General features: G+C 44.2%; 1 protein-coding gene across 2 annotated transcripts in view; it reads right to left on the bottom strand.

Moving 5' to 3' along the window:
* The window catches only part of tnfsf10 (TNF superfamily member 10), an 11,675-nt gene extending 1,280 nt beyond the window's left edge, over positions 1–10,395 (bottom strand). The window contains exons 1-7 of one of the 2 annotated variants that reach the window (XM_054765626.1): positions 10,338–10,395; positions 10,178–10,268; positions 4,497–4,632; positions 2,129–2,378; positions 1,730–1,855; positions 364–409; positions 173–289 (exon numbers count right to left, since the gene is read on the bottom strand). In XM_054765626.1, the coding sequence (XP_054621601.1) occupies positions 173–289; positions 364–409; positions 1,730–1,855; positions 2,129–2,236 (397 nt within the window). In that variant the 5' untranslated portion in view covers positions 2,237–2,378; positions 4,497–4,632; positions 10,178–10,268; positions 10,338–10,395. The remainder of the gene's footprint in view (positions 1–172; positions 290–363; positions 410–1,729; positions 1,856–2,128; positions 2,379–4,496; positions 4,633–10,177; positions 10,269–10,337) is intronic. The other variant, XM_054765627.1, reaches the window with a different exon arrangement.
* Between the last annotated feature and the right edge of the window lie 1,747 nt (positions 10,396–12,142).

The raw sequence follows: 12,142 nt of genomic DNA on the forward strand, positions 1-12,142 counted from the left end.
ACCAAATAAGACCTCCAATAAAAACCAGCTATATTTGACAAACCTTACATTTTTATTAGCTTTGATTTAATATTTATAAACACCCGTAGACGTGTGGACATCGCGTCTGCTATAGAAGGTGAGTGACCACAACAGGTCATGATTACAAAGTTAGCATCTTAACTTTCCTCACCACCGTCTCCTCGCACCAGCTCAGGGATGAAACTTCCCGTGACGTGGGCGGCTACTTGGGGCCGAGGCAATGACTTGTCCTCTGTCACAAGGGAGGGCAGAACCCGAGATACTTCATCTGGACATGACAGGAAGTGTATGCTGAGTCATGACATGAACATTAAAAACATTTGCATTTTTTTGTGGCCTTACCTCTCACCGCTGAGGAGATCTGCTTCTGATAACGCTGGGACAAGGACTGTAGCAGAACCACAACCAAATATCAGCACAGCAATGCTAGCCATGATACTAATGCTGCTACATCTGCAGTTAATGTACCATAGCAAACATGAAGTGTTATTCTACATTATCATTCTGCGTATGTGCAGCTAGTGTGCCCCCTACAGGCCAGGAGGTCTTTCACTGCAAGGTGCATTGGAGGATGACGCTGCATCCCATCGTGGCGTGTTGCCACTACCTTTGATGAAGGTACAAGATTGGTGTGTGTGAGCAGGTGCATGCATTCTTGTGCTGCTTAAAGCTCAAGAGTATCACATCACACATGAAGCCATCAATGAGCTCATTGTATGTGCGCGTTTCTGTGATTTGAATCATTTTAATAGCCTCATGCTAACATTGCCATCATTCCGATGGACTCACATGTTCATCAAAAAATAGTTCCGCCTTTAGAAAGACTATACGAACGCTCACATTTTCACTGACACTGTCACATGGGCGGCAATTTAGACACACTCAGCAAAAATACTTTGCTGAGATAATCCATCCACCCTCACACGTGATAGACAGCCTGACTATTTCACGAGTGAGCCCAAGGCTGGCCACAATAAAAGGCCACTCCAAAACGTGAGCATCAGCGTACATTTACTGTCCCCTCAAAATAAATCACGCAGCTATTCATCTCTAAACTGCTGGTGACAAAAGTACAAATAACCAATTTGGCCATTAGACCCCTCCACTGTGTCTTGTGACTTCGCTAGGCATGAATGGGAAGCAGGCATGTTAAAGTTGGACATGGCACTTCATGGCAAAAAATGACCTGAGGATGGGGGGAGGGGGGGTGGGGGAGAATTGTTGCTCTACATAAAGATGTTCTATTCCAGGGGTCACCAACGTTTTTCCTTGTGAGAGCTACTTTTACAAAATGAAAATGGCCAAGAGCTACTCATTTTTGTAACATTTATTTTCAGAGCTTATTTTAAACCCAAACAAAGCGAATATGCTTGTTTTACCAGAACATGAACAAAATGCTGGTGTCCACAACTCACATTTTGTATTTCAGAATGCATTTCTTTCTACTGTTCTTTCATTATTAACTGAAAACCTGAATGAAAAGCAGGCTTGCGTGCACCTCATGTGGTCGTGGGGGGCTACCTGGGGCCCACGGGCACACGTTGGTGACCCCTGTTCTAGGCTATAAGAAGATTGCACGATGGCCAAGACCATGCAGTGCTCTAATACGGCAGCTTCCACTCAGAACAGAGGTAGTTTTTGCAAAGTAGACCTCAGACTGGCCAGCTCTCACGCTATTCGTGAAGTTCTGGAAGACGGCGCATCTTACCTTCTCGATGAGGAGGTGAAGCTGCTGCGTGACCTTCCAACACGGGTCACCTTGGACAGCTGAGATGCCGTGCAGGTCAGAACCTTTCAGACAGGATACGCTACTCCTGGCGAACGTCTCCTTCATCTGCGCATGAAAGCAAAACAGCTTCAGAGTGGTGTCCATCAACTTGACTTTGTTGGACTGCATCCAAAAGGCGCGCATGAATAAAAAAACAAAAAACTTCCTGATTCTCAACAGAAACTAAAACCAGCTGTTGTTTCTGAACTTCTTTGATCTTCCTCGTCTTTTAACATACACTTGTACTCTGCACGAAACCCAACTTGAACAGAAACGAGCATAAGAGTCTCGTGCACGCCTCGTTTAAAATAAAAAAAAAGTTAGCACGTCTGTCCTTACCGCGTTGAGCGAAGTGGAGAAGTGCAGCACGGTGATGGTGACCACCACTGTCTGCAGAAGAACTGCCACCAGCAGCAGAACCCCCAACCTCGGAGCGGAGCCCGTCATAGCAGACAGAGCGCCGCTCGCTCGCTAGGACGGGGCCGACCACACAGTCCACACACGCCGACGTCCCGGAGAGGAACAACAATGGCAGAGCAGCGACTCTGGACTATAGAACCTCCCAGCACTGGAAGGAGAGGGGGCGGGGCTTGGAAAGTGTGCCGCGCAAACATGATAAAGTTTTATGTCACTTCTTCGTCGTCTTGCATCCAAAGTTCCTCAGACACAACAATCAACGAGGGCCAGTTCCCTGAAGCACACATCACAAGGCACACTTTAGTCCTATTGTTTGGATTTTAGGTTGTAAAACAAGAGTTCTGTACAATTTAGAACGCTCGTCTTGGTAGGGTACCTGAAGTGGGCGGAGTTAGACAGTGCAGTGCCTTGATTGGTGGAAAAAAGGGTCACTTCCGTGAAGACTGCCGTCTAATTAAGGTGCAACGTTCAAACCTACAAGTGTGAGCTTATACTCAACCACACTCAAGTGCACACCAAGTATGTTTTCTTTATTTTTGGTCCCGAACTACAAGTATGAAGACACCCTTATAGGGTACCTACTGCAAAAACACCGGTCAAAGACCCTTAATAGTCCACTCTGCTGTTTTTAAGAATACAGTAAAACCTCGGTTAGCGTCCACCTGCATGTTTTTTGGTAAATGTAAAAATTGATGCCACAATTTTGCCTCAATTTAAGACTATTCCCCAGTTTGCGTACAATATGGTGCACGTCTTGTCGTGTTATTTACACACTGTGTGCCCATTTGTATTCTTAATATATTTTTTAAAATCAGAAAACGTCTTTCCTTGTTAGCATCCAATTAGCTAGCAAACAAAATGGCACCCGGGACCGGAAGTTACGTCGCCCGTCTGTGACGTCATCAGCTGTTGACTCAAAAATGTTAAAACACGTTCATAGTTTTATAATTATACTTTTACATGCATGAAACATCGCTGAATGGACATACATTCTGAATGAAAGCGCTAAATGAATGATTTTAGGTCAGTCACTTTTACCTGCATTGAAGACTACTGTTCCCAAAGACACCATGGGGCAATGAGACAACACGGACACCACCTTCCTTTTTTTTGTCATGAGTTATTTCTTGAATTCAATAGTGTTTCCCATCTTTGTCAAAATGCTGGCACTTGGCTCCATTTTGGGTTACAGCATTGCGGTGAGAAACACTACTGAATTCCAGAAACAGCTCATGTCAAAACAGTAAGGTGGTGGTTGATTTCACTGCCACATCGTGTCTTTGGGCATAGTCGTTAAGAATCACGTCTTCAGTGACGGTAAAAGTAACCTTAAATGTTCATTTCTCTCTTTCAGTCATCATTTATATGTATTTTGATTTGTTTTCTGCATGTAAAACTATAATTGTCCATCCATCTACTTTCTATGCTGCCTATTCTCATTGGGGCTATGCTAGAGCCTATCCCAGATGACTTTGGGCAAGAGGCGGGGGTACACCCTGGACTGGTCGCCAGCCAATCGCAGGGCACATATAGACAACCACTCACACTCACATTCATACCTACCGTATGGACAATTTAGAGTCTTGATTTGGATAGCGTCTGCTTCGGTTAGAATCAGACTTTCTGGAACGAATTAATGACGCTAACCAAGGTTCCACTGTATACTGTGAAAATAATAGTCAAAAGGTCCACCATTTGTCAGGAATGTACCAGTTTTTAAAGGACTGCCTGCAAAAGGTAATGAAAGATCCTCTTTATCAGAGTTCCCCATCCACTGGGCTGCCTAGCTGGTGCTGGTCCATGGATGGGGCCAAACCAGGCTGCTGAAAACTGAACATTCTCAATGGGGATGCTGACAAAAACCTTGCCAGACCACCACTCGGCATAATGGGGAGACATGAAACCGAAATGATGACAGCAGGGACTTAAAATATGGTTTTGTTGCTGCCCTGCTAATGTGCAAAACCACTTGTGTGTTCATGGTTTCGTCATTTCGGATTAAAGTCCTATTCAGAACTTCACACAATGGTATTGAAGACGTTACTGCCGCCCAAGACTAGATTTTTGTACACCACCAAACAATGAACAACTAAAACAACGCTGCCTGTCCTCCATGCACATCAAACTGCAATATTATCTTCTCCTCTCTGGAAAACAAACTCCAGACTCGTACAGATGAGTCGCTGATCATTTGGTGCTTAACCAGGCCATGCAGTGCAACACCCAGCAGTAAGCAGAGTGAAAATCATGAAAAAGCATTCTGGAGCGGAAACACAGAAGTCAAACATACCTTTTTTTCCCCCAACATAAGGGTGGTGTTGATCATTACAGTTGGCTGAAGTCGTCAGAACCGATGTCTCCTTGCAGCACATCTCATACCGGAGGAAGCCAAAGTAGTTGTTGTCAAAGACATCACTGGACAAATGCTGAAGGTGACAACATAATCTCAGCTGCAAGGAAACTAAAGACATTCTGTAACTCAGAGTTGATGCAGCTGGAAGTCAACAACAGTAACAGATTACATCAAATTCAACAATATTAACAAACATTTAATGTATCACTTACCACCAATAAGATATTTCTCCAATTTATACACACAAAATGACCTATGAATTGAGCAATGTAGTCATCATTTCTACTTTAGTGTTCATATATTGGCGCTCCAAAAAAACACTGGTCAAAGATCCACTATCTGACAGGAATGCGCTGCTCTTTTGAGGATGTGAGCGCTACAGTCGATAAGCTAACAGCTCTGAAGAGCGTTTCATTAGAAGATATACAAATATTTAAAAAAAAACATGATTGCTTGGAAAGCAGCGGTTTGGAGCACAAGCAATAAAAAACCCAGAACATTTCACAAGAAGACAACATCGACACAAGAAGGAAACATGTTGTTTTCCACTGCCTGCTGCTATCATGTTTATTTGATTATAGTCCTGCTGCGCTGACATACTGCGGATCCGCAATAAACACAGAAATGAAATATGAGGCACTATGCTAACATGCTAGCTGTTGTGTGCGCTTTGTCAACTTCCTGTGTGGCGTTCAGGGACACAGCCAAGTGTGACTGACGTTTACGACCACTTGTGTATCTCATTTCAACTCCCGCTGAGAGTGTGTGTCAACACACTCGTCCTTGCAACTTCATTAAATCCACAACGGCCCTCTGGAGGACTCGGTTAAGACCCCCACCTCACAACCACCCACCCATCCAATCACCGCCCCGATGTGCACAGCGAGTGTTGTTGAACCCGTCTCAGCCTATAAATGGATCCTGGCTCTGTTGGCTCGCTGCAGCATGAGCAACATCTGGCCTCAATCTGGATCGTACGCCCCGCCGTCCCTCGGGAGACATTCTGCGATTAAGTTACACACCGTTCCAACGCATCACGGGGCCTGCAGGGGGCAATGTGTGTGTGTGTGTGTGTGTGTGTGTGTGTGCACAAGTGCATCCTTCAGTATCTTTTAATTTGTTTTAAAAAGCCTCATGTTGGCAACATTGTATCTATTTTATAGGTTCTGCTTATTTTGGAGCACCATATCCCGCTGTCCTGATTAGCTCGTTGGCTAACCGAGGCGTGCAACGTTTACTGCTTAAAGTCGCTGCCAGAACATCTGCGAGGACGACGGTTGGTGTTCCCTTCATTGCCTTCACCAGAGACTTCTCTTCTACCTCAAAGGCAAAAATTCAGGGGTGACATTTTGGGGGGGACTCCAGTGGATTTTGTCTCAATATAGAAAACATGGGTGTCCATTTGTAGCTCGCAGCTTAGTTTGTTTATTTTATGCATACAGTGAAACAGTTTAGTTCATTAGGAAGAAGGACACTGGGAAGAAAAACAAAAAGTTAGAAAACATTGAACATTATCAGATTAATATCCATATAACTATTTTAACTTTGTCACCTAGAACACAAAGCTGAAGCATATTTAAGTACTTCAAAGGAATTTTGCCCATCATCCACAATCCTGAAGTGAGACATGAACACGTGTCTCTCTTTTCTGTGCATTCCAAAGATATAAAAACAGACAAAAAGAAACAGCCCATTACTGCATGTATGGGACTGCCTATAAAGTCGCCTGAAAAAGTCTCCAAGAAGCGCCAACAACGCTCCATTTACACAGAATGTGACGTGCATGTTAACCGAGCTACAGCGACATTATTATTATTATTAACATTGTTACGCTGATCGAACTACATTACTGACACTTAGCCATACCACACCGAGTAGCGACAAGCTTCACCACAGGTTCGCACGCAGCGCGTCAGTGCTGTGCTCACAACGCCTCAGACCACCACCACAAGGTAAGGCTACGAGATGCCGCCAGTGCTGTGGTTTTTTTTTTAGTTGGTTAAGTTAACACTAAGTGTACGGTAGGTGTTGGTTTCTATGCTGCTATGTGAAATCAATGCGCCGAGAAAGAGAAGTTCCGGTAATGAGCAAAATACGGCAAAATACTGTCGAGTGTACCTGTTACTACATGGTCACAGCATGGATATAAAACCATGAACCTTATTGGAGGTGTTTTAATCGCAGGCTTTGCAGGTGGCATAGGTGTGTCCCAGTATGTGCAGTAAAAGAGACAGCTCAAGCTGTCTCTTTTTGTATCTTTCGAATGCACAGAAAAGAAAAAGACGTGTTCATGTCTCACATAAGGACTGTGGATGATGGGCCAAATTTCCAGAAAAAGTGCAGTTTCCCTTTAACGTATCTTGACCCATATTGGATTAGTTAGTGTGTTTAATAAACAGGTCAAGAATATCACATTATATAAACAGAACACTCACATTTTAACATCATGCTAGGTTGGCCTAAAAAAAAACAACAACAAAAAAAACATGATCAAACTTAAAAGCTCCCTTGTCTGTTGCTAACTGACAAGAGTTTATTTTAAAATGTGTAGCGAAGCCTGGGGGAGAATGCTTTTCCTTCCTGACGCCATGAGTGAGCCTTTCAGTGCCTCTTCCTTGAAACGTGGCGCAACAACTGAGGGAGATTAAAAAATGTCACGTTTGGTGCTGATAAACAGGCTCTAGAGACGCGCATTACTGTTCGAACATCATGAATGCATCACTTTGACATTACAGCGAGTATTCAAGGGCAGCGGTAGGTTACCTCAAAAGGGGTGGGGCTTTCCCTTCCCTTCCCTTCCCTTCCCCTTAAGCGTTAAAGGGACGCACTAGCGTACCAATACATGGTGATTAATAAAAAGAAACAGATTTTGGGATATATATGTGTCAATCGCTACACAGAGTGCCTTTAATGTGACGTTAGTCTCCATTTGTTCCACTTAGATACACAAATAAAGCTTGTCAGCGGAGGAAAATAACCCAAACATCAGCTGATAACTTTTTCTCATTGGCATGCCAAAAGACAACGCCCTGGTTGCATGAACAATACCTCACGCACACGCACGCACACGCACTAAGAGAGGCTCCAATCATCACACAGGGAAACTTTTGGGGACTTTCCAAACTTCTATTTTTTCCATTCCTGCACTTGCTTTTTTCAACTTATTTTTCCGCATATTGACAAGTATTTTGGTTGTGGGCCACATGTGGTCAGCTGTGTGTGTGCGCGTGTGTGTGTTGCAAGTGTGTGTACTGTTTGATTGCACTGGAGGAATGAGGAGTAGAGTTCAGAGGCTCACTAAGGAGTGAAAATAAAACCTTGCGCTGAGATAAAATGGCGAAAATGTCTGAGGCCCCTTACATCACAGGGCCTTTTTTTTATTTTTTCAAAATTAGTGGTGCATATTCTCTTATTTTCTTTCCTTTCATGTTGCTTCCAGGGCACCTTTCCAGTTATGGAGGTGGGGGAAGCGTCCCTGAGCCTTATTAGGGGTCCTGGCCGAACCCAAAATCGTCAGAAAACGGCACACTGCGAGGGATTGTGGAAAAAAATCAGAGGGGGTCAGTTTTCTGTCTTGTGGCAAAATCTCATTTTTTCAGGTTGCTTGCAAGGACCTTTCTGGCCCGGGAGATCAGGCAAACCTCCTTTCCCCCCCCCATCGTGACTCCCAGCAGGACCCAAAAGGGGCAGAAAACTAGACTTTTGATTTCGATTGATTTTTGGCAAAACGTGTAAATTCAAATGACTTTTTTTTCCACGACAAAATAACTTTTCAGAGGGGATGATTATCTGCAAATTCCCCAAGACACGCCCTTCTGCAAAACGTCTTCCACTTTGCAGGCCGAGAGTTGGGGGAGACGTTCCTGACCCCTCATCACGATTCCCAGCATGACCCATAAAGGGCAGAAAACAACATTTTCCCCGAGGGCAGGGTTTTAGAAAAAAAAATTCAAAGTGGGTAAATTTTCTATTTTGAAGCAAAATCTACTTTTTTCTCCCCCTCGTTGCTTCCACGGCACCTTTCTGGATTCAGAGTGGGGGAATCTTTTTGTCATCGTTTTGGGGGGCAGAAGCAACACTTTTGAGGGTCGATTTTTAGCAAAATCTGTAAAGTCACATGACAATTTTTCACGGCAGAAAACTTTTCAAAGGGGACGATTTTCGGCAAATTTTGCAAGTTGGGAAAGACGTTCCTGCCCCTCATGGGGAGTCCCAGCAGAAACCCTCAAGGGCAGAAAACACAACATTCCTGAGGGCACCATTTTTGAAAAAAACTCCAAAAGGGGGCCGAGTTTTCTGTCTTGAAGCAAAATTTTATTTTTTATGCCCCTTTGTGGGCAGAGTGGGGGGGAAACCTTTTTTCCCTTGCAATGGGGGTCCTGGCAGGACAGAAACTGCACTCGGCAAATTACAAATTGAGAAGGTTCCATTTTCACCGCATGTCGCAGAATGTTTTACTTTTTCTTTTTACATGTTGCTTCCACTGCACGTTTTTGTTTCTGCTCATTGGAGATTCAATACACAATTCAACGTTAAATCGGCTGATTTCCTGTGCAGTGAGCTCACATGCACAGGGTGGCCCAGCTAACAAAAAAAGTCTGCAATCACCCAAGTGGTGCAAGTGGAGATCCAGTCTTAAACAGCAACCCTCCCGGCCCCCACCCCTAGTCGCGGGCCTGTCAGGAAGAGTGAACAATGTGACCCTGAGCTGCAGCGATAACATTTCTCCCTTGTGAATTCCTCATGGTTTTCCTATCACATTCTCACCGCTTGTTTTCACTGCCGCCTCTGTTTTTCTTCGTCGTCTGATTAATGAGCAGGGGTGGGGGTGGGAGTAATTTAGGGAGTCATGCATACATGCCCCCCCTTCATATGTTTGTTTTCAATCAGTGAGAAGGTGCTGGAAGTGCTGTGGCTTTTTTTGGTCTGACAAATGCTGCAGGGATGTAACAAGCTCAAACAAGGCCCAGGGGGGGCACAGAACCTTTTATGGGGCCCCTCTGAAGACCCTCCACCTCCACATTCTTCTACAAAAGTGGTATCAGTCTTAAATAAAAGCATAATCTGGCCATTCGATTTAATATGGGATGAAACTACTTTAAAATATGTTGATGCAAATGAATGTTGAGCATTCATGGAAATGAAATATTAAAACATTCAAAATGTGTTGGTCACTCAAGAAAATTTCCGAACAACTTTTCGCTGTTCCACAGGAAAACCACAGCTTCTTTTTGGCATAGCTCCTCTGCATGACGTCATATGTCCTCTTGTGTGCCAAATTTATCTTCCTTTTTTTCTTATCTTCATATTCGGTGGTGGTATTCGGGAGTTATCGGTTTTAGATTGCAACATCCTGCTTATCAGTTTTCATGAGGACTAATGGCATTATTTACTTACTATTGTAAAATCAATCATCTGGCGTTCTACTGTACTGAGCGTTATTTAGCCTACAACAACTAGGGGGCAGCCAGCGGTAAAATCGTGTCAACTGTGTTTTGGAACACATTTTAAGCACAGGGTTCGGTGTTTTGGTTACAGTTGGAGTGCTGGTTAGGACTGGGGTTACGGTTACTGTTTTGTTTCAGGCTGGGGTAAGAGTTGCTAAAGGTTTGGGTTACCTGGTCAAAGCAAGCAGCGGGGGTTGCCATTCGGGCCACAAAAGCGGTAGTTTGTTCGGCGTTCGCAGGCCACACTCCAAAGGCAAACATCCTGAAAACAAAGAATCTTTCAGACCAATCGAGCGTCATCTGCAAACAATGAGGACTGAACGTGTCCCACATTAGCAATCATGTGTCGCACACATGGCCAGCCATGGTTCACGCTGGGAAACCACCACTGCGGCCAAAGTCGTCCTCATGGGCGGAGCCAAACCCGTCTGTCAGGAGAGGCACGCCAGTGTTCTCAGGTCACATGACTTGACAGGCGAGTATCTTGTGTCTGCGGGCCCGGGCTTGACAGGGAAAGACAACAGCAAGCCACTCATCAGTTACTCATCACATTTATTGGATCTTTTGATAAAAAGAGACAGTTCTGGATCTTTCCTGAATGGAACTGAAAACAAAGCCCAGCTCCAAGCTGTGGTCCACACAAACATGAATGGAAATAAATTGCACAAGCTGCACTGGGAACAAAGCTCCACTTTTCTGATAGTCCCAAACATGTGGAGCTCCATTCCAGATGATCCGAGCGGTCTGGTCATAAAGTATCAGCACATTAGAGCACCACTCTGGACGTTCAGCATTTTTCAAAGCCACAGTTGTATTTCAAACGGGGGCGGTGAAACCGGTGTAAAGATATGAGGACCGGACCCACGTGGTCCACAATATCAAAACCAGCTGCAGCTGCCTGGGCGACCCTTCGTGACCCGTAGTAAAGCCACAAGGACAGTAGTAAAGACAAACATGCCAGTGTGTTCTTGTGGTACCCGCTGAGATATCACAGTTATGTCTTCATGTCATCTTGTAGTCATTACAGGACCTTTAGACACACAACCACAACATAGATAGCATGGTGGGTCACATGACCCTGTGTTTTACAAGTGGCCTTTGACCTCGGCCGCATGTGGTATAATAGTGTCAGGTAACATTCAACAGTGGCATAAAATAAAGTCTGAAGTGGCTCAAACAATAATAATAAAAACCTAAAGCACATGTTGAACAATATAAGCTATTACAAGCAGGTGTCCCTAATATTGTGGCCTATGATGGGTGTTGAGTTAATCACAGTGGTGCAGTTTTTGTCTTTCCAGTGACCGAAGACTTCAACATTAGGTAGACAACGTTATATATAGTTATTCACTAAACTTAACAGGATTTTTTTTGACTCACTCGTTTTTGTTGACAAACCACTGACCCTCAAAGGCCGCCATACTCGTGGGTTAGCCGTGTAAGCTAGCTAGTGAACCAGCTCTAAGCTAGCAAACTAGCGAGGCAATTTAGACGATAACCGTGCTTGAAATGTGCTTCGAATCCACAAAATTCCAAACAGATTCGTGTAATAAAAGCTACATCGTTAAATTGATTAAAACGAGCAAAACGCACGTTAATTTGTGACTGTGCTGCTGGCAACCGAGGACAGCTCGGCCACGCGGCTGCCTCCGTTGCAATGCATTCTGTGACTTGTAGTATCTGCGGCGCATGCGCTATTCAGATACAGACATGAAACCTGAATTTACGTTTCAAATTAAAGTGCATCACACTCTGTATGCTCTCAGGATTAAAAGACTATTGCAAAATAGCAATTAAACCCATTACTATAATTAGTACCATACCATCACCAGTCGTGATTCTTAGGTAAAAAAAAAAAAAGGTCAAAATGTGCCCACAATGCAAAGCGTCTGTGTAGGCTCTCAGTCGTACAGGAGTTGTCCATCGAGGGAAAGGCTTCTTGAGACGTCATCTGTACTTCTGTGAAGAATGTGTCGGACGTTTCGCTCCTCATCCGAAGAGCTTCGTCAGCGAACTAACAAGTGCTGGTAGCCTAGGCCTTAAATACAGTAAGAGTGGGCGGGAAAAAAAATACCTATTTCAAACCAGTAAATACCCTGAGACAAAAATTAGTGCATCCTAAAGACAAGGCTCCAA

The sequence above is a fragment of the Dunckerocampus dactyliophorus genome, chromosome 21 (assembly GCF_027744805.1).
Source record: "Dunckerocampus dactyliophorus isolate RoL2022-P2 chromosome 21, RoL_Ddac_1.1, whole genome shotgun sequence".
NCBI lineage: Eukaryota > Metazoa > Chordata > Actinopteri > Syngnathiformes > Syngnathidae > Dunckerocampus > Dunckerocampus dactyliophorus.